We start from the raw sequence: 27,267 nt of genomic DNA, 5'->3' as shown, positions 1-27,267 counted from the left end.
TAACAGCTTATAACACAACTTTTATTAGAAAAGTTATACATAACAGCATCAACTATTTTCAAGAATATTAACCTTGAAAAGCAACAAAAACAGACTAAAAATGTGTAACAAGAAACTAATGACCTTTTCTATAATTAAACATTCAAGTTATCTACAATGTCTCTTTTTACAAAGGGGAAAATCATGGTTTTACAGGCACATCATGTTGAAAATAAAGCTGCAGTAACTTTATACAATTAAGTTTTTCAAGGATTATTAAAACATGGTCATCATGTAGTCTCCGATTTTTTTTAAACATTCACATAATTTTACAGTTGAGTATACACTTAAATTTCAGAGTCCCAAAATTATTTCACGAAAGTGCCAACATTAAAACCAGAACCTTCAGTGTGAATAATTTTGCCCTAAAAAAAAGTTAAGACAGGTTTCCATAATCAACATATTCACATGATTTCTGGTGCTACCTAGTCTAACAGTAAAGCTTCATTCTTTGTAAGTAAAATCAAGTGGGACTTTTTTACAAAACTGAGAAAATGTTTTGAACACAGGAGTGTGCATTATTGGAAAAATTGATACTAAAACCATAAATATATCCGAAGAGCCATTAAAACACTACACAATTAAGTGGAACTGTGCCCGTTTGTACTGTTTATTCAAGTTTGTTGTCCATCCGGTACAGGTGGTATCTGAATTTAGCATCTTTACAAAGGTAATCTGTCCAGCTTCTCTTAATCTTATCTTCATATGCCTGCTTAATAAAAATCAGATAATTTACAATCTAGAAGTCTGTTTTAAAAAGTCTGGAGTTTATATACAGCTCTAACAAACCTAAAGCACTTTGATATCTTAAAAGGTTTAAATGAAATTACTAGAGTTTTTATTTGACGCTTATTAACAGTAATTAGCCATTATCAGTAGTGGACCATAATGAGGTGATAAGTGAAAAGGAATGTTTCGTCTAAAATGCTTAACACGTGTTCTGTCCTTTCATGTATGCAACAGTATCACGTAGAGGAAGTGCTTTCCACAGACACCCGTTTCCCCTTAGCATCAAGGGCTACAAAAATCTGACTGCAAAAATGCAGTGACAAAGCAAGCTGACATATCAGGCACTACCTTTCATATTGGCAGCTTTAAGAGACCCACGGTATGCACAAAGATCTAGAGAAGGGGAAAAAAACCCACTACTATGAGAAGCAGACCGAACATCTTAGACGAGTTTGGCAAAGTTTTTAATCAGACTAAAGGTTGGCCGTTCAGGTTTTACCTGTATAGGATAAAAATATCACTATTGCATCAACTAGGCAAATTATCGTAAGACGTTTTCATTGATACTCAACATTACATGCACCAATATTGCACACATTGCTCTGAGTTGTTAAAACAATCTTTACCTGGGTCCTTGAGCTGTCTGGTTTCTGCAGTTGGAACTCAAGCCACCCACCCCAGCAGTTTCACTAAAAATTTAAGTGGAAAGTGGAAAATACAAAAACCAAAATAACCCCAAAAGAAAACCAAGGACTTTATACAGACAATAAAATCTAAACTTTCTGCAATGGTCTTGTGGGCCCTACAGATGGGGCAATACACGTACGCACTAGTGAAACAAACACTAGCTCTGCTGTATCTAACCATTCAAATAATATGAAATCTGGGACCAGGTGTTGCAATGATGTCACTGTAAGGCTCCTCCTGTGTCAGCTCTATAGCTTGCTGCTTTTTAAGTACCAGGAAACTGTAGAATTTTGCAGCTGCTTGTTTTCTATTTGTATTTCTGCACAGCTCAAGCAAACTGATAGATTCTGCTCCAGTTTTAGCGAGAGCTCTCTGAAAAACACAAACATTGATACCACAAATTAGAGAACTACATACCAACAAGAATTCTGTTTGTTGTCACCCCAGGGGCACTGAGGGATTGGGAAGGACTCTGCATTGCACGGGGACATTACAGTATGTACATCAAAATTTCTATAAGGATCTTATCTAAATGCAACCAAGTAAGCTTCCCAGAGATGTGTGAAAAATATCAGTCTTGAACTTATTTCAGAAACACCGTAGTATAGCACAAGACTTTATTTCTGCACCAATAGCTAGCCACTCTTTGACTACAGGACTATTTTTAAACAGGAATTAAAAAAAAATAATCCTGGTTTATTTCTCAAAATAAAAATAATTCCAAAAATAATCATGATCTTTTGTTTAAAACAAAATTTCAAGAGCTAAGGTTCTTTAAAAGATGCATAATTTTCTCAAGGTGAGAGCCTTTTTATTTCTAAAACTCTTCCGTTTGTCTGAAACTAAGTACCAAAAATCGCTTACATTTTTTCAAAGTCTTGGCCAGAATATTAAAAAAAAAAAAAATATCAGGAAAATACATCTGTTTGCTGGCTAGAACAACAACTGACGTCTTCAATTTAAAACAGAACCGTCTGCTCTGGAATACCTACTAGATGAAAAGATATGAGGCTGGCCAAACAAAATTACTTTATATTAAACAGATCTTAAGTTCAAATCTCATTACTGACTTAATGTTTCAGCCATCCAGTGTGATGCTCCTTTGGGCACATGGAAGAAAGAATCGGAAAAAAAAACCCCAAAACTTAGACATGGTCCAAAGAGAACTCTGAAGTTCTTTTCAGAAATTGTGATGAAACATTCAGCAAGGAAAACATTACACAACATTACCAACTAAACATCTGTATACTTTAAAAATTACTTTTAAGCAACAGTTGTACTGATTTGGGCTGGGACAGTTGATTTTCTTAACAGCAGCTCATACAGTTCTATGTTTTGGACAGGAAAAAATGTTTTTGTTTTGGAGCAAGCAGGCTGGGGGGTACACAAGTTGGGAGGGGACAAGTTGTCAGCCAGGACAGCTGACCCCAACTGACCAAAGGAATATTCCATACCATATGACATCATGCTCAGCAATAAAAGCTGAAGGAAAGAAAGAGGGGGTGTGTGTGCATTCGGGGTATTTCCCTTCCCAAGTAACCATTACATGTACCCAAGTCCTGCTTTCCTAGAAATGGCTAAATGTTTACCTGCAGCTGGGAAGCAATGAATGAATTCCTTATTTTGCTTTGCTTGAGCACATGGCTTTTGCTTTACTTATCAAACTGTCCTTATCTCAACCCATGAGTTTTCTTGCTTTTACTCTTCTGATTCTTTCTGCCATTCCACCCAGGGGTAGTGAGCAAGCAGCTGTGTGGGGTTGAGCTGATTACCAAGGTTAAACTGCAACAACAGTTTAAAACAATCTCACTTAAACTAGCAGAATTCTTGCAGGTCTGCAAAAGAACTAACTTAAATCATACTAGTTTACAACATAATCTGAACTACATGTAAGTGTATTTAAGTGTCATAAAGGCTATTTAGGAGTTTAAAATTAAGGTTTCACTGTTTAGAGATGTAAGCAAGTAATTCTTACAGTATAACTCTAGTAACATTGTCCAGAAGTGTAAAGCTTTTGCTTGATTAGATTATACTTTAGAGAAACTTAATAGAATACAAAATACTGCTAAATGTCAGGTTACTGAAAACTCAGCAGCACACACACCCACCGCCTGGCAATCCACTATACTGGAAGGTCAGAGATACAGTAATGACAATGAGCTTTTATCAGCAAAGATGGAGCCTATCAATTTCATAAAAAAGTGAGGACAACTTTGGCAAACAAAAACAGCCTAGAGAGATGGAACCGAAACACTTCAGTGACAGGAGAATCTCAGGAGTTGCCAAAATGTTTCAGGGAACAAAGGGGTAGGTAGGAACCTGTTGTGATTTAAACCCAACCAACAACTAAGTACCAAGCAGCTGCTTGCTCACTCCCCCCTCCCTCCTGCAGTGGATAAGGGAGAGAATGGGAAAAAGGTAAAACTTGTGGGTTGAAATAAGAACAATTTAATAACTGAAATAAAACATAACAACAACGATTGTAATGAAAAGGAGATAAAAAGAGGAATAAAACCCAAAGGGGAAAAAAAACCCCTCCCAACACCCAAGCGATGCCCAATCCAGTTGCTCACCACCCACTGACCGATGCCCAGCCAAGTCCCCCAGCAGCAACTGGCAGCCCCAGACAACTCCCCCCAGTTTATATACTGAGCATGGCGTTCTATGGTGTGGGATCTCCCTTTGGCTAGTTCAAGTCAACTGTCCTGGCTCTGCTCCCCCCAACCTTCTTGTGCACCTCCTCGCTGGCAGAGCATGGGGAAGTGAAAAGTCCTTGACTTAAGAGTTAAGCACTACTTAGCCACAATTAACACATCAGTGTGTTATCAACATTATTCTCATACCAAATCCAAAATACAGCACTGTACCAGGTACTAAGAAGAAAATTAACTCTAACCCAGCCGAAACCAGGACAGAACCACAAACTAGACTGAAAGGCAAGGTAGTCCAAGAACATATAGAAAGACCTATATGCAAACAGCAGTTTACGCTTAAGTTCAGTGTATACTAGGGGTGTTCAATTATCTTATCAGAAAAAAGCTCTTCAGTTCTAGCAAGCAAGAACCCATGCTACAAAGATTATCTGTCTGCAGACTGCAGCCACATACTCAAAAGTAATGCTGAACCTTCAGCCACGGTCAGATTCCTGCAGTTATTGATTCAGCTTATCATAGCGTGGAAGTTTTCAAACTAGCCTAGCCAGGAGTAAACGTCCTGTAAAATGGTTTTATCCCTAGACCTTGATGGGGTTTGCCTAGGGTCACAGAGCACAAAGTCAGAGGTGCTAAGGTTTCATTAAAAACACAATAAAACCCAATTATTTTAAAATTTGAATTTCTGGGAGTCGTACTTGCACATCCAAGTGTGGACACAAAGGTTGATAAACATATTAGGTGAAAAAAAATCACCTTGAGACGTTCTTTGGGAAAAAATGACAATTATATTATGATTTAATCAATCACAAGCATATTTTTTCTTCTTCTCCAAGACACAACTGGTATTTTAAGTCCGTAACATCTACTGCAATAAAAACTCTTTCTTAACCTTTTAACTCAGGTCAAAAGTGTTGGTAAGCACACTCACAAGCTACTTCAAGAGAAAGGAAATCATCACAAGTACCTGAAGTCCATGAAGCATTTGTTGAGTCCTCTTGTTCCATCTCCTTTCTTCTTGATCCTGATCACCCCCTGTGCCGTCTTCTTCCTGCAAGCAGCCAAAATTCACACATTTACAAAACAATAATATTTTCATCCACTGAGTCATGAAATTAAAAAGTTATTTCTAGATATCACTAGAATTTTTTCTTTTCATCAAGCCAGGTTCGGACAACTTGAGTCACAGGACACATCTGGAAAAGGAGGAAATGGGACAGAGGAAGATACACATGTAAGCTGATGCACCATAGTAAGGTTGCCTACTGCTATGATTATACCTCAAAATGCTGTGCTGACGATTAGTAAAACAAAGAAGTTCAGTCACAACAGCTGAATGAGAAGAGACACTTCAGTTTAATCCTGGATTGCTAGTACTGACCACGGGCTCAACAATGCTTTTATTTTGTAAACACTGATAAACACAGCCATGTTCTCATTTCACTACGGGAACAGAACCATTGAAAAGGAAAACAGGTTGATGCTAAAAGCCGCAAAGGCTGGCTGTAGCAACTCAGCTCCCCATGTCCTATGGGGCATTCACCTACACAGAGCAGTGTTTATGGAAGATGTGTTACATACGGCTTTTGAAATAAGAACTTATTTCATATCAGCAATTTTTAAAAAATGACCACAAAAGAGACACATGCAAGCAATATCTGCTTTGTTTCCAGTCTTAACTCGAGAACCTCAAACAGTGCAGAAAACCCGTACTTCACATGTCCAGATACACTTTTTCCAGCAATAAAAGTTTTAAAAAACCCAAAGACTATGCATTTTGGGTATAAAATAAAAAGAATCAATGAAGTTTGATTTTATATCCCCAGAATATTAAATATCGTAGCTAAGAAACAACTTATCATATTTTAGGACATGGATGGTTTTCTTACCAAAATATACTCCTATTAAGTGGCATGAGCTATGTAAAATGGAACCATAAAATGAAGGTGAAACCTTCTTGTATAAGGCATAAATATATAGTGGTTTGATCCAACCATGTGTAAGAACAGGAGAACTCTCTAATTCAAAGCAGAATGTATTTATGCTCTTTATTATAATTATGTACATATATAATACATTACATTACTAAATGCAATAATATAATTAATATTAACTTGTTATTTTACAATCTACATTTCCAAAGGTTCTACTTTCCCAAGTAAGGACCGAATATTTTTTTCGTATGCCATTTAATGAATCTACAGTCAAATAGTGCTGGGGAACACATAAACCATTTCTACATAGAGTTCTTACCTCCTCTTCTTCCTCTTCCTCTTTCTCCTTTTCTTTCTCCTTCTCTTTTTCTGGCAGAAGTTCTAGCTCTGGTATTAGCTGGCAAATGTTTTGAGGCTCCTCTGGAGGCATTTCTACAGGTGGTATTTCCAGCTGTTGTGATGGTTGATGCTTTAAGAGTACACAATACAGTTAAACCAATAGCGTAATTTTATCAGTGCTTTTACAGTAACACTAATGCTACAAATCAGTTTCACAAAATCTAAGCCTCTAAATCTTAGCCACTTGCCAGAATTTTTAATTTTTGAAAAATGAAAAGCAATGTGTTTTGTTTTGCTGTCCATACATCTATTTTTAATCCTTTAGATTCTACTCAAACCAGAAATTACAAATACGACTATAAAGGAAAAAGGTTTTCCAACAGCTCCACTTAGTCCACCATCCTAACAACTGATCTCATTTCTTGGATCCACACATGCAACTTTAAAATCCCACATAACCAGATGCTGTGCTATATGAACACACTTTAACTCACTGGAACAAGACAACTTCAAAATATCAAAATTATGTTCTTTGCAATACAAACACGAAGGAATTAAAATGTAGGTACTTTGTAAAGCTTCAAAAAAATGTATGAGTGACTTTGGTGTTCAAGTATCACTCAGATGATATTTATATAAAAAGGAAAACCCAGAAAAGCAGTTTAACAGGATTTATGTAATCATTTTTAATAAAATCAATATATAGTATTCTCCCCCTGCACCTATACACAGTTAAGTGTCTACCAGTAAAGTTACCCTGACACCTGGAACTGTTTATACACACACCCTAAAAAAGCTCAAAGTAATTTCTGGTTTAGAGTCATACAGCAGGTATCGCTACAAGGATGTTGCTAGAGGCCTGATCTGGCTGGTGTGATCAAAGAATTCCCAACACACATCAACAGCATTGACTTCAGCACAGTCTGTCAATGCTAGTTTCACCAAATGACATGGCCAAGAGGAGCACCAGCTGCCACCCTTCTCACAGTCTCATTCTACAGCAAACAACCTGTTAGCCAAGAAACATCTGAGAAGTGGCGTTAAAAAAATGCATAAATACGAGAAAGCATAAACCAGGACTGTTCTCACCAGGTAAGCATTCGCAAAAATAATACACTTTTCATTTTGCCCATTTCCTCTCCCCTTCAAAAATATGGTTTCCTTTCACGCTGCATCACGGCTTTTACAGAAGAGGTAGAGGTGAGCTGGTTTCCAAGTCCACTCATAACTCAACTAGGAAATCCTTCCTGAAGACCAAAGTTTTATTTTGAACCCTTAACCCTGGAACACTAGAACTATCTTAAAAAGCAAGTTTGTGCAGCTAGCACAATCCTTCGTCAGCGAAAGCTGTCCTTACACACTTGCCAAGCAGGAGAACTTGATAACTTTGTAAACAATACACTTCTTGAAAACTTCTTTTTGGGAGGAAACAGTGTTATTTCTTTATCCTACCTGCATTTTCAATGTTTCCGTAAGCTTTCCACTTAAGAAAAACACCATAAAGGTTACACAGAAGCAAAGATTCTGACATTATTCCAGTGTATCTCATACCACAGAAAGCTAGTGCCTCAGATCTGCATCACTTCCTGCTCAAAAGACACTACCCATCTCTCATTCCCAAAACAAAAAAACCCGCAAACAAAATCTTACTCACAGGTAACACTGGCTCTGGTTCTACTTGCTGCAGTTTGCGTTTAACACCTGTCTGAGGTGGTGGAGGTGGCATAACAGATTCGTCCAGGTTGGTTCTGCTGCCTTCCATCATCGACTCTTGTAAACGACTTGGTTCTTCCAGAATAGGTTCATCTATATTCCAGAACAAACCCAGTTTTAATTATTTTGGTACATTTTCAAATTCCATTACTAAGTCAAATCTGCTATTAATTTTGAATTAAGCACTCTTAATAGCCTGCATAGATTTTGCAGTGACTTAAAGAAAACTGGTACAGATGTGTATACAACCGGATCCAATACCCACTTAATCCACTGGATCAAACTGAACCTCTAAGTGTCTTCTACTTCCAGGAAAAAAAAGCTGTTTTAAGTCATAAACTGTATAGCAAGCTAAATAACCATTACAAAGCCCTTTGCTTCATTCATAATCTTTAGTGACTTAATATAAAGCACAAACAAAAGAAGAAAATAAGCTGAGGAAAAGCAGAGCATCTTTGACAAGACACAAACCAATAACATCTCGTTGCTGCTGTTGCTGCTGCTGTTGCTGCTCCTCTCTGGGAACCTCTGGGTTTTCAAAATCTTTAAGGAACTCATCAAGGTTGTCAGCTTCTCCACCTTTCCTCCTCTTTCTTAGGTCTTCTGGTACCAGAGGTGTAAGACAACGAGTAAAGAGCTACAGGGGAAAAGTTACATTATTCACTATTGTAGTTCTCAGTGTCCTTAATTTAATTTCAGATTAAGTAATTACAGGCCATCTTCCTTTCCCAGTTTTTAAGCTCCTCTCCAACAGTAGTAACATTGTTTTAAAAATCATTTATTTCTGTAACTGATAACACCAGTGCTTAAAATATTTATCTTAGTTGATTTAGTGAGGTGGGTTTTTTAAATGATGAATACTGCTATCCCTGTATCATTATTCATATGCTGAGGTTTACTATATAGGAGGCACAATCCTGAATATAGTCCATTTAGAAATGAACCTGCACAAAAACATTACCTTCAGTAGCCTGTTATTCCACAAAGGCTGTGCAGGCAGAGAGAAAAGCTTTTCTACTCCACCAGTTTCTTTCCACATCATCAGTTTCTTAGTAGGAGGTGCCAAGTCCAAAGTCGTAACAATATCAGAGTAGTCACTTAATTGAGCTCGAATAGTCTTGCTATCCAGTTCTTTCACACTGTCCACAATCAGCTTTCTCTTCCTCTTTGCTTTGGTTTCCTTGACTGTTGAGATTTTTAGCAAGTAAAGAACGTTAGCTCAAACAGGTATCACACTGTAGAAGAATCCTGCAGCTTCTTTATAGGTCTTACTTGCCCATGTATGAAGCTGCCTCAAGAATCTAAGGCAACGTCAGCTTTGGGAGAAGGAATGAAAAGCCATAAGCACTATGAAAGGTCAAACACTATGAACGCTGTCCCATAACCTACAAGTTCTTCTTATGTATTCTTGTAGTTCTACTGAATTCACCTAAGCCTCAATACCCTCAGCTGCACACACCTCCCTCCCTCATGGCTTGCTTGCCAGACTGGTGTTTTTCAGCTGCAAACCCCTGAGAGATGTAAGGTCCCTCTGACAAGAGTCAAAATACCACATCAAGTTTTTCCCCCTAATCCCTATCTGAGCTTTGGCAGTGTTAATGCGGGTGGTTATCTTACCTGTACCTCTCATTCTGCTCTAGAATGACTATACTGTAAATTGCTTACAGGCTGGCCCTCTGCAGCAGACCCTGAAACTCTGGCAAACGCAGTCTTTTCTGGTCCCAGCTATCAGCTAGGACCTCAGTTGCCAGCTTGCCACCAGAGGGCAGCGCTAGGGCTTTTTAATTGGCCGAGCAGTAAGTCAGGGCCTGGAGGTCAGTCTGAAAACACAGGACAAACTACATTTTTTACAGATCTCAGGTTGTTGTTTTTTGAAATAAAGCAGGGATCTGTTTAGAACGAGCCAAATACAGTACCAGTTAAAATAATAAAGTGTCTTGCATGAAAGAAAAAGACAAGGAATTTCACTATTTGGCAGAACTTCAAATACAAAGATGCATCTCCTGAATTCAGTTGTTCATTAAAGCTATGAATCACTAGAGGAGCACTCATTTCCACATAAACTGTCACTCCTGGCCATCAAACATAGTGTATCAAGAACTGTACTGCACTAGATACTGTATTAGAATTTAAGACATGATGAGGTCTATTCCAACCCTTATTTTTAACTAGCATGTTTATCAAAAGCTACAGTATCATGCTGCTATACATACTAACTGCAGAAACTACAAACTAGTATCCTTCAGGACCATTAATGTAAGAGATCTACCTGGAAAGTACTGGAAGGCTACAGTTAGAATAAAAGGAATTCAGCACTTGGTCCTTGGTTTCTCTTCCAGCTGAGAAGTAGAGTCAGCAGCAGGGCTAGATATTCATTTCCACTCCAACAAGCTAAGGTGGTCTCTGATGACTGAAGTAAAATATTCCCAAATAGCCTACTCACCTGTTATGTCAATAGGCTCCAGAGCAAAAGCTTCCTCTTCATTGGGAACAAGCGTTGTCTGATCAGTCATAGTTGGTAACGGTTCAACTGGATCTACCGAGTCTGGGCTGTCTGGTCCACCCACTGCCAATTAAGAAAAAGTACCACACGCTATGTCAAAACATTACGAAACTGTGCTACCCTTCCCATCCCCTCCTCCATACCTTAAAGTGGTTTACCATATTTCATACTTTGGAGCTCAATGTGCTTTTAAGGAATTAGAATCTCAGTTAAATTAGCTGAAAACAAGTAATTCTAGATCTAGCCCTAGATCATACTCACTTGATACATTATCATCATCATCCATATCATCGTGGGGAGGTTGCTCTGGCATCATTACTCCACTTTCGGAGAGTGCAGGTGGGTCATCAAAAATACCACCATCATTATTGCTGAGAAGTTTGTCATCTGAAAGAACCACATAAAAGAATCAGTTTTGCGTGAAACAAGCATAGATGAATTTATGAAGATGTACAAATTTATGACAACACAGATAAAGATAATGCAAAGGTTAGGGAAACCTATATTTTCAATGCTGACACAAAAGCAATCAGCAGTGCTTTTCCAAGGCGCATTTCGGCTCAAATTTTGAGCTTACAGATAACCTTAATTGCAATACACTTGACACATACTTGATCTTACTAGGTATCGAGTACCTCACAGAGAAGCACTCAATGAAATTCTCAACATATTAATTAAACCCTTGGAAGGAGTCAAAGAACAAGAAGAGTTGCATGTTGATTTTTCTTAAAGAACATTACATATAAAATGGAAAAGACTCTGGATGATTTAATTTTACTTCACTTGAAATATGCCAATGCTTAACATGCTACACATCATCTGTGTTGCTATAGCACTCATAAATCAGAATTCCATTGCTGAAAGCGTAACTTAAGAGAGAGATGCTGGCAACAAAAGCAGCAACCTGTCTTCCCAAGAACTAGTTATTGAGGCAGAAGGTAGGACAAAGAAACCCCAAATTTCTCAAACATACCCAATATTCCACCATCATTTCCTTCTCCAAAATTATCATCTTTGTATTGGTCTTCATATTCCAGGTGATTAGACTTCTCATTGAGGTGACTGGTGCTCTGTTCAGGTTCCAGTAGGAGATTGGAAGCACTGGTGCTCACTAGCATGTCATCCTCAAATGCACTACCTTCTCTCATCATCTCACGATCATCCATCCCAAAGTCACCTGCAAGAATATGATTTCACAGCGATAAACCCTGCAGAACCAAGATGCAAGAGACCTAGCTAATCAATCAACAAAAGCCCAAATGTAAGACCAAACTTCACGGTGAAAATACAGTTCAAACCATTATAAAAATAACCATCTCCTCTTCAAAGCATTTTATTATACTTATTTGAATTGATTTTAGCAAGATCCTACTACTAAATTTTAGCTGCGCTGAAATCAAGGAAATATGCCTTGAGACTGGCCTTCATGTACAGAGAGCAAATCAATACCAAATCAACACCACCAATACCTAGATTATCCTTTGAAAAAGGTTACTAAATTATGGATTACATTATTATACTCTGGAAACTAGATATTCAAATACAACTGTCTTTGGGCTTTGATTCAGATCTTAGAACACTGTTCTTGACAAGATACTGGGAAGATGTGAACTAGTCACCACTGACTGCTTCAGCTTTAGAAATCTAACAGTTTGACTGAAAACAAGTCTACGATTAAAGCATGGCTGACTTAAATTTTCAGAACATGGTGTGAATACAATAATTGACATAGTACTTCACTAATTAACCTGACTGAATATTCTTCAGCTTTATATAGGCAGCTAGAAGCTTGCTGAAGCTTAGAGGACCGTTTTTTTGGTAAAACTGTAACATACAAACTAAAAACTAAATGTATGGAGACACAGCATGTTTGATCTAATTTGTTTTGTATTTAGTGGGAATTCTGTAGTAATTGCAAAACCGTAACTTTACAGTTACCAAACTAGCTTAGCAACACATAATAATACACAAGATTTTTTTTACCAAAGTCATTATCCTGGAGGATACTGATGTTGCCTACTTCTTCTCTCATTGTAATTTCTTCCACTCTACTCTGGTTCAAACTGAACTGCTGGGCCACATCAATATCACTTAAACAAACAGAAGGCAATTATTAAAAAAAATCTCCATTAAAAAAAAAATTAACAACAGATAAAGCCTGCTTAGATAAATGTGAAATTGGTTCCTAAAAAGTACACTATATACATCAATTTATGAAAAAGCTGATGGTGAATACAAAATAGAGTAAGACCATTCATGGTTAAAACCTATCATCCAAATTGTGTAAGCTTCTGGGAAACATAGATACTCTTTACTGTGAGGGTGCTGAGACACTGGCACAGGTTGCCCAGAGCAGCTGTGGATGCCCCATCCCTGGAAGCATTCAAGGCCAGGCTGGATGGGGCTCTGAGCAACCTGGTCTATTGGAAGGTGTCCCTGCCCACAGCAAAGGTGTTGGAACTATGTGATCTTTAAGGTTGCTTCAAACCCAAACCATTCTGTGATTCCGTATTTAGTAACAGTATCAAGTTAAGACTCTTTGTGGCTTGTTACGGTATGCTTCTTTGAGTACAAAATTTTTACGAAGTTTCAGTCAGATTAGTATATACTCTAATTCAAAAAATAAACCAAATAGAACACTCAGTAAAGCAAACTGTATCACAGAAATTCCATTATGAATAATCCAAAAGGGTAACATCAATTCTTTAAAGATCAAGAACTATTCAAGTTGTAAACATAATAACAAGTAAACAAGTAACCCAGTAGTATTAAAAAGTTTGAAGAATTGTACCTGCCACTACAGAAGGTCAACAAGGACACTTCTATGCAACTAATCTTGCCTAACCTGCGAACATGTGATATAGACTGCCTTGCATAGAAGAAAAATTAAAACGATAACAACTATCTTGAGCTTTTCAAAAGCTTCTGTAAGGGCAGCTTTAACTTTGGTTAAAATTACATGCTACTATGAACTTAAATTCAATACAAAGATGATTGCATATTTGCTTGGTATATTAAAAGACTTAAGAATACAAGCTGCCTAAAGACTTTTTTTTTTTTTAATTCATCTATGAGTTTGCTGTTTAGAACCAGCTTCTCCTCAACTAAAAACAAGCATCATTTACATGGAAATAAAAAAAAACCAACCAAACCAAACTTACTCTAGATCAGGAAGTGGTTGGTCAAAATCATGAAATTCCTCAGGTAAGGTAATAGCATTGTAAGCAGCCTCTCTGTTTTCCTCAGGCAAATCGACAACCCCTGCAGAGAAGAACAGTCAGACATGAGTTCCCATTCCTTACAAGGACAGCATTTTTCCCTGTGCCTTCAGCATTGTTCCCCCTGCACCAGCAGAGTCTTTAAAATGCTGAATTGAACAGATGCTAGACACCTATGAAGAAACCTTAGATAATGTTAGTATTGAGATTCAGTCTAAATTCAAAACAGACCCTCAAGCCCTTGTACTATTTCATGTAACTGTGGAAGTCTCGAATCACTTCATAATGTTTGCATAGCTGCACAGCTCTACATTGTGCTAACACACGCACTGTATGTCATCACAACACTATGCAGGTACCTGCTACATAATCATTCTATCATGATGCTCCAGATAAGCAAGTTTAGTCCTACATTTTGGTTTGGGTAAACCAGTGGCCACAAAGTAGCCTGGTTTTGGGTAAAGAAGTGGCACCACTACTTTGCAACTGGTCATTTAGTCAGTTCAATTAGCTCTGAAAGTCCCAGCACAGTACTGACTGTACTCAGGCCGCACAAACTCTTAGGCTTCTGCATTTAAAAGAGCTGGATTACCTAAACCACATACATACCTTTTTGTATCATCCTGAGATGCTTAATCTGGTATTCAGTGGGCATTCTCAGAGCATGACTATCAGATTAGGCATCACATAAAAACTGAGCCAGCAGCTGGTGCCTCTCTCCTATGCAAAGGTTCAGAGGTCAGGACACTTGAAAGTGCATGGGAAATGCAGGTTCAATTCCTTCTGTAACTTGCAGAAGACTTGAGCTCTATGTTCTGTCTTCTGACCCACACAACACGGGCAATTCTGAGGTACAGATACTTCAGAAACACTCTGCCCACTGTGCTCCCCTCCACAATGGATACTCAAAGAGCCACTGTCTGGAGAGACCAGGAACCAGCACGAGTCTGCAGTTTACTCATCTTGGTACTTGGCTAGTAATGAAGAAACCTAGTCCATTCTTTCAGGGCTATCCAATATTTTAACCTGTTGGCTGCTTAAAATAAAACATGTAAATGATTCTCAGAGCAGAAAGGATCAAGACAATGCCTAAGCCACAAAGCTAGTAAGCTGAGGCACCTGTCTTTGTTCTCAGTTTGTTTCAGGTCAGCATAATGCTTTTTGTAGAACTTGTTTTAAGGCATTTCACCTTCTGCATGTGCTCTGTTGGGAGTGAGAAAACTGGGAAAACAGAGGATTGCCTTGTGAAATTAGACAAATTTATGTGTTCTCATCACCTGAGGCAGTTAAATGCAATAGTAAACAAAAAACTGGCAAGTCAATAAATTGCCACTGAAAGCTACATAAAGTTCAAAGCCTGAATCATGACACGAAGATCAGGAAGTGAAGATAAAGGCATTACCTACCTTAACTTTTCTCAAATTTACTGTTGCAACTGGGTTTCAAGAGTTGCCTTTCAAAGGAAGTCTTCATTAAGTTCAGCTTTTAAATCTATTACACTCATAAACTTAAAAAGGTAGAATATGATTCAGCAGCTGTGAGCATCCAGCAGCATCACTGCCACAGCCACACTCCAGCTGGAAAAAAGCCTCCCAGGCCAGAATTAAAGAAAACTATCAACTGTGTGTAAGCCAAGTAATTGCTGGATGGAAAGTAATCTCAGTTACTAATATGGCTCCCTATGTTCATGGAAAAAAATCTTAAGAGTAAGCAACAACAGAGAGGGAAGTTGAGTGTCACACATAAAATGGGAAAATATCTTTGTTGTGCACATACAGTTCACATTATTTCCGGAAACTAGAATGTGAAAGTGGCAAAAAACCCCAGCTTACTTCTATACTTTTTCGTAACTCATGGCAAAGCAAACTTTACCCTTGATGAGAAAAAGCTCCCTTCTGTGCTTCTATTCAGTAAATGTAACTGGCCCTTTTCAGACTTGTGACAGAAGGTAAAAAACACACAGCATATTTCCATTTAATATCATACACCACCAACAGCCAAAACAATAATTGAGGTTTTACAGAATCAGCACTGAATAAGAAATGTTTTCATTCAGAATTCAATTAGAAGTTGTTTTCCAGCATACAACTCAGTCACATAGCCAGCCTGAAGCTGGGCCAAAGAAAATAACTTCTCCTATAAACCTGCGTAACTTTATGTAATTCTTCTACAGAAATAAGAAGGTAGAACCATACACCTTCTTAATAAATAGCATTATGTAACTATGTAACTTTTCAGAGAGTGCTTAAAGACAGATACCTGGACGAAAAGCCATCTTAATCTTAATGAAAGCCTCATTACAGTCTGCAAGAAGATATTTTGCTTTCCTGTGGTAGATTCTAACGACACCTAGTAAGAGATGTCCTGAGGTTCGAAGTGCCATCTTCACCTAAAAACAAATGGAACAATCAGTGAATTAGATGTAGCCTATTTTTTTCCCTTTAATGAAATTTCAGTCAGCTTTGTATAAGTTTTTCAGTAACATCAAATATCTAAAACAAGTATAAAAATTAGCAGAAAACTGAAGACATAAAGGATGCAAAGTATACAGTTCAAAATAATACTCTACATAATATTTATGTATGACCTGCAAATATCAGTAAATTAGTAGCAGCTCACTCCAGGAATTCCCAAACACTGCTCTGTCTAGTTAAAAACCCTAAAAACCACATGACAAGACCAAACCCATTTTAACACATCATCTTCTGACATCTTTGTTACTTTAAATGTGGAAAAAAGTGAAAAATAAAAAAAATTGGACAGTCATATATTACAACTTTGTTAAGTAAAATATTGTTAAAAACTGTTCTTTGTTACTTCTCCACCTTCTGTCCTACAGTTCAGGAGAAAATCAGAGAGGAACAGTGGAAGATGTGGAGTGTCCATAAACAACACTGCCACATTAAAACAAGTTTAAATTCCTTTCCTTGTTAACCTCACTGGCTTTGCTATGTAATTGAGCATCTGCTGTGGGAATAGAGAACTAATAAAAAAAATTCCAGGGGAGGACTCTTCTTAAGTAGTTTAGTCTGAAAGAGCATGAGACTTGGTTTGGAGGCTACATGGAATAACTGTCTCTCAGAAAGATTAAGCCATACAGGGTTTACCATTAAACCTTAAAAGAACTACAAAATTTTATTATATACAATGTCTTTCTAATGTTACAGCTGATGAAAGTGTTACACAAATACATGAAAGAGTGGCTATCAATCTCTCCTTTTTCTAAAAGAATGCTGCAGCTCATTAACGAGTCCATGAACACTATGATTTTCTTTCTAAATGCTTCCAGAGCTGACACTGAAGCAAATAACTTTTCTGTAATAGTAAATATCACTGTGATTCTACTACACATTTTTTGTTTATACTTTTTTCAAATAGTTACTTTTCTTATAAGACATTCAGAAACCTGTTAAGTGACAAAAGTCACAACCATATTAGTCCACTAGTTCTTAAATAAAAAATCTCATTTTCATGAGAAGTAGATGGAAAAACAACGTTTAAAAACCCAAGTTCCTCAAAATTTCCTCTGGTTTCATGACAGCCATCCAGAAGTGTTATGTTCTTTCAGTTTTGTGGCTGTCTATTTGCTTCCCAGAAAACCAGAAACTAAAAGCTTCAAAAGCAAGGCTTCTATACTACAGCGCAGTGTTTTTATTATATGGAAAATGATCCTCCTGTAACCAGTAACATCACAAGCTACCACGATACTTCAAAACTTTTTGCTGTAGCTTAGCAGAAACAGGCTGAGCTTAGGTCACGAGCATAACAAGAGTATCTTACGCATTATTTCTACAGCTCCCAGTAACAGCACTGAAGTCGTCATCATAAGGCCTTTTGAGGTTCCTACTTAGAAAACCTGGGCCTTCCTCTCTTCCAGACATTTGCTTCTAACAATGCATGGTACATCAAGGTACAAGTCCTTCATTTATAGGAAGTAAACCATTTAGTAATTCAGTTGCATGATATTTCAGCGTTACAAAACTGACAAGAAAATACTCTTCAGAGTAAGAGTCAACAGCAACAGAGTACTTCACATGTGAACAGACCCTTCCACCCCTTAGAACAGCAACATTAAGAATTTTGTTTCAGCAACCCAAGTAGCAACTACCACCTGTACACACAATTTCTCTTCATTACAAAGTAACTTTCCATCAGTGTAAAATAGATACCTTTGGTGAAATGATACTCTCCACGCTGCTCTCCAGATTACATTCAAAAACATGCGCTTTGGTTAGCTTCTTATCCCAGTGGGCCGCCAGCCAGATTTTGGCTAGCGGCCCACGTTTGCTCAGGACAAAGTGGGCATAGAACATGGTCCCAGATGTCTAAAACAAAGTGCAAACCTGTAAAGAGAAAGCCATTTATTTTTTTCCTAGAATTTTTGTTATGAGGAACATCCTTGTAAACACATCCCTTACCCACAGTACGCAAAGCACATGTTTGTTTTTCAATTAATAAGGTCAGACTATTTGTTTAAAATTTTTAAGAAGCCAACACTCTGAAGTGGCCATGTAATAGCATATATATTTATTGCAGAGGAAATACAAAGCAGGAAGAACATCAACCAATGACCATTTACATAGTTTAAAAACACTCTACCATCCCGCAAGAAAAAAATCCTGACTATATTAAACTTCATGGTAATGATACCAAACTCATATAACGTAAACAAACGTGTCTCAGTTTTCAGTCCATGGTAGTTTTCTACCACTTCCATTTCTTTCTACTCTTAATTCAGTAGCTACTACTATACCAGTATATATTCTACACTGTTTCAGTAAAACATTTAGCATTATAGAAGACATAGTCCTAAACTTTTTGGACCTCACCGTGTTTTCTTAAACGGAAAGCTCAATTACATCTTCATTTCTGAACAGACTGCTCTCCATTTCATAATCTCTTAGTAATGCTTCATATTTTTTTATGTTGATAAAAATTTTTAAGTGTTGATAAAAATGGTAAGAAAATAGACCGCATTATTCCAAACTTCCTGAAGATTTAATTTTCTTCTTTCTCCTTTACCAGAAAAACAGATTTCCTTTTATCTATTTATCTAACTTTCTCACGGGGCTGATAAGATGTCAACACATCAAACCATGGGGAAGCAGAACAATGTATCTTATGACCTAAACATGCCAATTTCATGCATGAGGTAAACATAAGATTCAGCTCAACTACAAGTTTGAAAAAACAAAATTTGCTTTTAACAGGTGTAAGATTCTCCACAAACAGCTTCTTCTTCAGCGATACATGTAACTAGGGAAAAAAGAAATGAGAGGAGAACAGGAGAGATGCAACAAGTGCTTTTCAGTTTTTATATCCTCTGTGCCTATAGAAAAACTGCCAGAGGAAGCACAGCAACCCAATAGTAAAAGCAGGGCAGCTTAACCTGGGCAGAGCCAGTGTGAGCAGCATCAGTTTCTAGCCATAAAAAACCCCAGTGTTTCCTAAATGCATGCCAACCCAACTTATAAGCAAACAGGGAAGACAGCGAAACACAAAGCATTGGTAAACATGATAGCCAGAGACAGGTTCTCAGGAAGCCAATTCCTAAACCATATCAATTTACTTGTAGGTAAAACAAGTTTCAAAGCAGCTAGGGCACATCCGTTGATATTTATAGAGTATGCTTCATAAAAAGAAGAAAAGGAGGAGCACAATTGCGACTGTTAGAAAAATAAGTATAGGGGCAAAAGCAGCACTGGTATTACTGGTTCAGTGGAAGCACTTGACCTCTAGATACCTGGATAACAAATGAAAAACTGTCGATCTAGGGATAGATCTCTAAAAGTAAAGGCCAATATTCTTTTTTTTTCCTTAGTTTTTTTGAACTTATTATTTGATTTTAATAAATGGGATTTGAAGGAATATAAAGGATAGGGAAAATTATCATCATAGTGGTACCATATTCCATACTCTTATCCACTCATTGGTACTGTTCAACATGCAAGATGATGAAAGCTTTGAATTTCAGCTGCATTAGAGAACACAGTTGTTTGGAGAAGAGAACTGATTATCAAGCTTATCTGTCTTAATGACAGGCTAGCCACTGATTCTGTTCATAACCAAGAACGAACACAGGGGAGAGGATTTAAGGAAAATAAAGGCCACGTTCAGCTTCAGCTCAAGTTAACACAGTGGATAGGGATTAAAAGGATTAAAACTACTCTTAGGAGTGAAGCCAATAGCTTTGAGTCATAACAAAGCTGCAGATTAACAAAATGTTAATCATAAAAGCTAAAACATGACATTTTTATTTGTTGAGATTGTGTGGGGGCTAAGGACAGCACTGCACAAAGATGGACATAAGCAAACTTTTCCAGGAAGCACAACAAAACGATTTTGGAAGTCCCCTTAATCAATACATTATCTAAAGGAAGGTATTCTACTCCCCCCTCCCCAGTATTTTTTTAAAGACATCACACTGTCTCAAAGGTCAGCAGACAATTCAATCCCTTGTGCTTCTTCAAAGACTTCGGTATTTCTGTATATGCAGAGACATAACTTCACAGCACAGCATTTTGCTATCTTGAGTTGCTATCACAACTGTGGAGTGCTTTGGTAACAGCAGGCCTGTAAAGTACCGCTTCATATGAGGAACAAGGGAAAGCACAAACATACTGTTAACAAAACCACTTGTATTACTCTGCTAAGAACTTCCAACAACTGTTGCAAAAGATCCTACTTTGATTCATGGAGTTTGGCACAATTATTCAGCAATGTTTTACAATAATTAAAATATGTGGCACACGCTTCACAAAACTTCAGACATACAGTTAACTGTAACCCTGAAAATAGATTTCCTGTTAAACATGGAAACATACTATCTGGACAACTCTGACAAACAACTTACCACTTTAAACCCCAGACAGCATGCAAGCGTAAGACAAACAGCTATCCAAGATATCTAAGAGGAAGCAAGGTTCCCAAAAAAACTAAGGTGTCAGGATCACACCAAGGTTAATGATTTCAGAACTTTTTCATTTGGGTTTGTTTTTTTTTTGTAAACACACACACTGTGAATGTCTGTCTTAAATAACAGACAATCCAAGTACTCCCCATAAGGTGACTTAATATAAGACAATGGGTTTCAAAACATAGACTGTGTTAGCAATTAAAAAAGAGAGGCTGAAAACCACTGCACCAAGGGAAGGCACAGAAACAGTAAGAGGTTACTTGTGCTTTTTTCTAGGTTTGACTACCACTCAATACTGGAGTTATGGATCAAACCTATAACTTGCTTGTAAGACTAAAGAGATTATATTATATGTGCAGGGTACTGAAAACTTCTGGAGTGAATATGAATGAAAAATAACTACCCTCTAACAGAGGTCATCAGTTTCTCTTCATCCATTAATGAAGCCTTGCCACAGTGAAATACATGGAAATAAACAGTGAAAAATCAGACTACAAAGAGTTTTAAAGTGTGTTTTAAGATGAGCCATTATTAACAAACACTTAATTCCTTGAAGCACTAATTTCTGGTCACAATGTGTCACTTCCAGATTCCAGGAGGTGCTCTGCTTTGTATGGTAATACCTGGGTTACCAGCAATGGTACAAAGTTGAGCTGCAGCAGTTCAGCTACTGTTGTTTAGATCATCAGCACAATTGCCCAAGGCAGGCCCCAATGGTTGCTCTCACTTTCTCCAGATTATTTTCCTTCTTTTCTGATCATTCTTTTCCTTATTCCAGGCTTTTTGTCTGATCTTTAATTCATAGGGCAGCATGCTGATGCAGTGCCATAAAAGGAGAAGAAATAAATTTTCTGGCATAATTTGAGATTGGGATCAATGTTAAAGGAACTAGGAGTTTCTTGGAGTGGCAGAGCTCATGCAGACGTGTAAAACATATGTTGTTGGCTGCAAAAGCAACTCATAAGAATCCTCAAAAGAAAGAGTAGCTGATGGCTCTTGAAAGGCTTGTAAGGTGAAATGTAACTGTTAATTTCTGAAATTGACTGGATAGGAACCAGGACCTTAAACATTTGTTCTAAGAACTTACTCATTTTTCTGTCTTGCTTGCACTGCTCCGAGACAAAAGTAATATGTACTCACACAAGGCAAGGTGGGACCAAAACCTGATCTTGCCAAATTGTGCTTTTACAAAACTTTAAATTGGATTTTAATTAACTTAGAATTTACTTCAATGTGCCAGAATTGTCCTCAGGTTCTTCTGCCAAAATTGGTCCTCGACAGCTGCATAATCTTGGTTTTGGTATTTTTCTTTCTATAAAGTGTAAAAAAAAGCTGTAATTCTATACAAAGAAGCGACAAGAAATTCGGGTACATGCTACCTATGAACTTTAGCTTAACCATCAATTCACACATATTAAGTCTTAAAATCCTTCTGCATCTTAGAATGGCTAACTCTCTAACCTCTGAAAAGCACTCTGACATAGCTTGAGTTCCATCCTTCAAGACATTCAGAAAGAAGCTTAATGAACTAACAGTTGACAAGATATAAAATTCACTTTATTTCAATTTGATCATGGTTCACTCTAGCCTATTAAATCCACTTGCCTGTTACTCTACTAGGTCAGGTTATGTATACACATGCAAGTTCACAGGTTAAGCTCAGTCTTCTATTTGTTTTATTGGCAGATACTTTTGTTCCTGTTGTAAGGCTACTCCTGAACCAAAATCATCCACTGCTCAGCAGACAACTCCCATACTACAGTTTAAAAACTAATCAGTCATTTTAATTAATTTGTTCTTATTCTATCCTTCAACCTCTCTGCTGGTTGGTTCCCCCTTCCCACACACTTTCTTCCTGTGCTGTCCCCGTTTCTGTTTTGCTAAGCCAAGCCAGCCCTGGGTGATGTGGGGAAGGGTGAGCTCACCCTGTGCAGCTGCTGCAGTCTGAGCTGGCCCTGACAGACTTCAGAAGTCCAGAACAATTACCCTGACTCTGCAATAGTACTTTGAGTTCTTCTACTTTAACTCATAATCCTTCACTATACAGTCCTTCTCACGTGTCTAAAACTTTCCTTGTGCAGGCAGGCACTAATGTGTCACCAGCAGGTTTCATTAGCACACTGAACACCTGGTGCCAATGAAAAAAAAAAATTCATCACAGGGCCAGTTTTCACAAACTCCACTAATAACTCCTTACAGCTCAATGGCTCTTTTCAGCACTACCTCATTTCATCTCCTTCCTTCAACCACCTTTATAATTCTCTGGTCAATCTGCATTTTTCTAAATTTTAATATATTCCTTTGTGGTACTTGAAGCTTTACTGAAGTTCAGTGACAAGTCACCTCAATTTCATATGTCCACAAAATAAATTACTGAAAAGATGAAATTGAACTAGTTCAACTTGACATACTTTTGATAAATGCATACACTATTTTCCACTTGTCTGCAGGTCGTGGTTTTCCCATAAACATTTTTTCTGAAATTTGACATCTGAGGTTGCACTACCAGGTCTATAATTGCTGAAAACATACCACTTCTTTACAGAAACTGCATTTACTTTTCTTCAATTACAAGACACTACACACCTACATAATCAAATTGCTAGAACCAGTGCCCCACTAAAGCTACAGATTCAAAAGGTAGATCACTCAGAATTATTGTACGGTTTGAGATTACTGAACTCTATGAACACTGTTCCATTCCCCCCACTCCCCAACTCCATTTTCATACATAAACCTCAGCAGGTGTCCTGCCTTTACCCATAGATTTAGAACATCCATTCATCCAGTGGAAAAGAATCTTCAATTTTAAGCCCTATCTCGATTATCCCGACATGTTTTGCAAAATTTCAGTTCACAGTCACACATAGGTTTTTTTGCAGAAACCATGTATTACACTCTCCTTAAACATAGGTAAGTTGAACGAGAGAATAGAATTCCTTATGTTATTTTGTCTTTTGCGGCAGTTATTCCTCCACACTCTTCACCCAAACAGCCCAAATGTAAAAAACTTTAACATTTTGCCTTAAAGAAGTTAAACTCACTTATTAACTGAGACAACTAGTCTCATTTCTGTGGGAAATCCCATGGTATCAGCAACCCTGGTGGCAAGACAAGACTAATTGAATTGTGTGGTAATTTGAGTTTATTGCAGGTCTCACTAACTTTTTGCTCCTCCTCTTATTCCCCCCCCATGACACTTACTTCCTCTCTAGTTAAAACCAGACCAGTGAGCTTTGCGTTTCCAAGTTTCACAGAATGTCAAATATTTACAAATGAACCTTTACAAAATAAAATGCAAGCCTAGCCCTAGTAATGCTTTGATGTTTGTTTCACTATTTTTTGATGTACCGAGTTTTATTGAAGAAGAGATTAATGAAAGCATATGCTTATTGCACATGTTCACACAATGTGGGCCTGAATGATAACTGCTCCAAATTTACAGTATTTTCTTCCATGTGTCTAAATGTAAGAAAAAGGCATATTCACTGAAACCCTGTCACACCAATAAGACACAGTGACCCCAAACTGCCTTTGTTATTGGCAAAAGCACACCATCTTGTTTTATATTTAACAGAAGCTTTTCATTCAGGATCAGAGGGAAATCTTAGAAACCACAGCAAGATTTATATGGGTGTCCACAGGAGCTGCTAGAGTAAGGTCTTAGTTCTTCAAAAGAGAGGCATTTTTAAAGGGGTCTTTCATTTGCAGATCAACAGTCACAGCACCAAGAGATAGTTCATATACTACCGGCGAAGACTGCCAGAACATTCAGAAGCCTGCTTTATTCAAGTGAGAAGTTAAAATACATTTGAAAATACAAGACGGACAGATGGAACTTTGCTCCTCTTCCCCTCCCAGCCCGCAGCAGCCCCGCCGCCCCTTTTGCCAGCCCACAGCGGGGATCTTTTAGGTTATTCCGGCTACCAGACCCCGACACGTTGTCCCCTGGGCTCCGCCGTGACCCGGCTCCCCCGTGGGAGCGGGGAGGTCAGCGGGCTCCGCGGCTGTCACCGCTCTGGGCTCGCAAACCGCCCGCAGCGCGCACCCCCGGCCCCACGCCGCGCTGCCCCGGGGCTCTGCCCGGGCCGCCGCCAGCCCGGCCCCGGCCCCCCAGCCACCCGGCCCTGCGCCCTGGCGCCTCGGCCGCGGCCCCGCCGTCCTGTCCCTCCCGGGGAGCGCCGCGCACCAGGCCGCCAGGCCGGCCTACCCTCTCCTACCGCCCGCGCCGGCAGAGCCCGGCCGAAGAGCCGGCGCGTCCGTGCCCAGCCGCAGCGGGCCGGCAGCGGCGCCGGAGTAGGCCGGCAGCGCCCCGAGAGCCAAGCTGCGGCCGGCCCCACCGTGCCCCTTCGGGCGGCGGCAGCGACCGGCGGGAGCAAGCGCGGCCGCAGCCGCTCCTTACCCTGGTCCGCTGCGGGGGGAGGCTGCTGCGGCGGCTGGCGAGACCGGGCTCGGTAGCCGCTGTGCTCCTCCCAGCCGAGCCGAGCCGCTCACTCAAACAAACAAGATGGCGGCCGCAGCCCTTCCTGCCGCCCAAACCAGCCGTTCAAATCGGCAGGATGTTTACTGTTAAACTGCCCCCTCCTTCCCCCGCCGCCTTGCGCCGCCGCCCGCCGCGCCTGCGCCTCGGGCCGCCAGGAGGCGGGAGCCCCGCCGGACCCGGCCGGCTGCGCATGCTCCCGCTCCTGCCGCGCCGGGGGGAAGGGGCGGGGCAAAGGGGGTGACGAACGGTCGGATGAGTAACCGCGCTCCGTGAAGGGGCGGGGCCAAGGCGGGGCGGGGCCGACTGCGCCTGCGCGGCGCCGTTCTGGCGGAAGGGGGTGTGGCGCGGGCGCGCCGTCGCTGTAGCAGCGCGGGGCTGCCGGGGCCGCGGCCCGTCGCTGGCCTGGCCTGATCGCTCCCCTTTCCAGCGGCGGCGCGGCCTGTCAGGGATCTAGCGGCGGGGCACGGGGCCTTGGCCGGGACCGCAGGCCGGCGGGCCGGACAGCCTGCGTGCCGTGTGCCTGACCGGGGGGGGGGGGGGTACGCTGCCCGGTGGTGCTGCGTGGTCGGCCCCTGCCTGGGGACGGCGTTCGGCCCGGTGTGCGTGGCGCGGCCTTCGAGGCCAGCCTGGGCTGCACGTGGGGCCCTGCCGGCCTGCATGTGGTGCTTAGCTCTCCTTACACAGCAAGCAAAAAGCGCTGCCTTGAAGCTGACATAAATTTTTAGTTAGTTGGCTTTAGAACAGAACAAAAGGCTCATTTAAAACAAACAGCCTTTTTTTACAGCCTGCTTCTTTAAGGCAGTTAACACACCAGGTCATCTTTTTTAGCTTTGCAGCTTACTCTTGCTATCTGGGACCCCACAGGTGTTTCTTTTATGCTGTGGGGGTGTTGTTGACGATGTTGTGAACAATTGCATGCACCATGCATTTGGATGAACTTTGATCTCAACAGGATTTGGATTTCTTGTTTCAAATTGCGTCATCTATGATAGCCAGCTATCATGCAACAGAGAGGGAACTGTGGCTACAACTGGACTTAAACAGGCCTCGGTTACTAGGTAGAAAGAATGGAAAGGGGAAATAAGGAGGCTGTTTTAGGGAATAGATTTTTCAGGTCTCTGTGAGGCTCTAGGAAGTCTGAAACAATGAGTACATAAAATATCAACAAACAATCTTTAGCCTAAAGAGACCCAATGTACAAAAACCTTGTTAAAATAATCTCTTAAGAAATAATATTTTTTGTGTAATGAGGCGTCAGTTTACATAAAATAATGTTAGAATGCCAAGAAAACCTGCCTACGAAAGGTTTAAGAAGTGTTCCTGCTATCTGTGGCACTCATATCAGTTAATATGTCTTAGGGGATGATAACATCAACAAATAATATGTAAAAACATGCAGGCTCAGTCTCCCAATTCTCTTTCCTCAGATTCATTTTTGTGGGTTTCAGCATTTATTTTTGTTCATAATGTCTCGCTAGAACCTTTATTCAGAATGAACATTGATTCAGTGTATGCCCCGCATGGCATTCTGTTAGGTATAGTAACATTTGGAAGAGGTTTTTTTTTCTGCAAGAGAGCATCTGCTGTATCACCACTACTTATTCCTTCTTCTGTCACCATACCAAACGAGTTAGTGGTCCAGGCACTGAACCAGGGAGTGTATAGGTTATAGGCCACTGGACCAGTGATTAGAAACTCAAATCCACCACAAGTGTGGACCAGCAAAGATGCATTGTTTGCTGCTATAGGAAAAAGGGGAGGGGGGGGGTGCGCGGGGAAGCCACACCAGTAAAGTAATAGTACAGCAGTGTGAGTCAGGAATCTATACCCCAACATGTTTTACTGAAAAGTCTGTAACATAGCCTTGTTTTGGCTTCCTGAGTAGTTCCCTGAGTTGCATGCATTTTAATAAGAAATCCTTCTTTCTCTGTCTTGGCAGACACTTGAGTATTAGGGGCTTTTGGCCAGAATTACTTTTCTAATATTGGCCAGTGTGCGCTGGTTGCCTGTCTAGCAGCCCCGCATCAGACTGCCTTTGATAGCAGAAATTAATGA

The 27,267-nt window shown here is 39.7% G+C and overlaps 1 protein-coding gene across 3 annotated transcripts; it reads right to left on the bottom strand.

Moving 5' to 3' along the window:
* RAD21 (RAD21 cohesin complex component) lies at nt 1-25,316 on the bottom strand. Of its 3 annotated transcripts, XM_080378907.1 has the most exons (15): nt 25,132-25,316; nt 21,957-22,041; nt 17,983-18,156; nt 16,073-16,202; nt 13,757-13,856; nt 12,579-12,685; nt 11,569-11,772; nt 10,857-10,982; nt 10,536-10,658; nt 9,054-9,277; nt 8,564-8,729; nt 8,034-8,185; nt 6,360-6,509; nt 5,074-5,157; nt 1-1,827 (listed from the first exon to the last, which is right to left on the bottom strand). In XM_080378907.1, the coding sequence occupies exons 3-15, from the start codon at nt 18,124-18,126 to the stop codon at nt 1,636-1,638; spliced, it is 1,902 nt and encodes a 633-aa protein (XP_080235033.1). In that variant the 5' UTR covers nt 18,127-18,156; nt 21,957-22,041; nt 25,132-25,316; the 3' UTR covers nt 1-1,635. The 3 variants fall into 3 exon arrangements, with proteins under 3 accessions (XP_080235033.1, XP_080235032.1, XP_080235034.1); XM_080378906.1 differs by lacking the exon at nt 21,957-22,041 and having other exon boundaries at nt 25,132-25,315; XM_080378908.1 differs by lacking the exons at nt 17,983-18,156; nt 21,957-22,041; nt 25,132-25,316 and adding an exon at nt 14,423-14,533 and having other exon boundaries at nt 16,073-16,204.
* Between the last annotated feature and the right edge of the window lie 1,951 nt (nt 25,317-27,267).

This window comes from Falco punctatus (assembly GCF_963210335.1).
Source record: "Falco punctatus genome assembly, chromosome: 3".
NCBI lineage: Eukaryota > Metazoa > Chordata > Aves > Falconiformes > Falconidae > Falco > Falco punctatus.
This window is presented reverse-complemented; position numbering and strand designations above follow the sequence as displayed.

Excerpts from the sequence above, each read along its gene's own strand:
- RAD21 (XM_080378907.1), bottom strand. The coding sequence starts at position 18,126 with ATGTTCTATGCCCACTTTGTCCTGAGCAAACGTGGGCCGCTAGCCAAA. Across the intron at positions 11,773-12,578 it reads CCTCCAGGATAATGACTTTG|GTGACTTTGGGATGGATGAT; the intron begins GTAAAAAAAATC and ends ATATTCTTGCAG. Across the intron at positions 8,186-8,563 it reads GCAGCAACGAGATGTTATTG|ATGAACCTATTCTGGAAGAA; the intron begins GTTTGTGTCTTG and ends TCTGGAATATAG.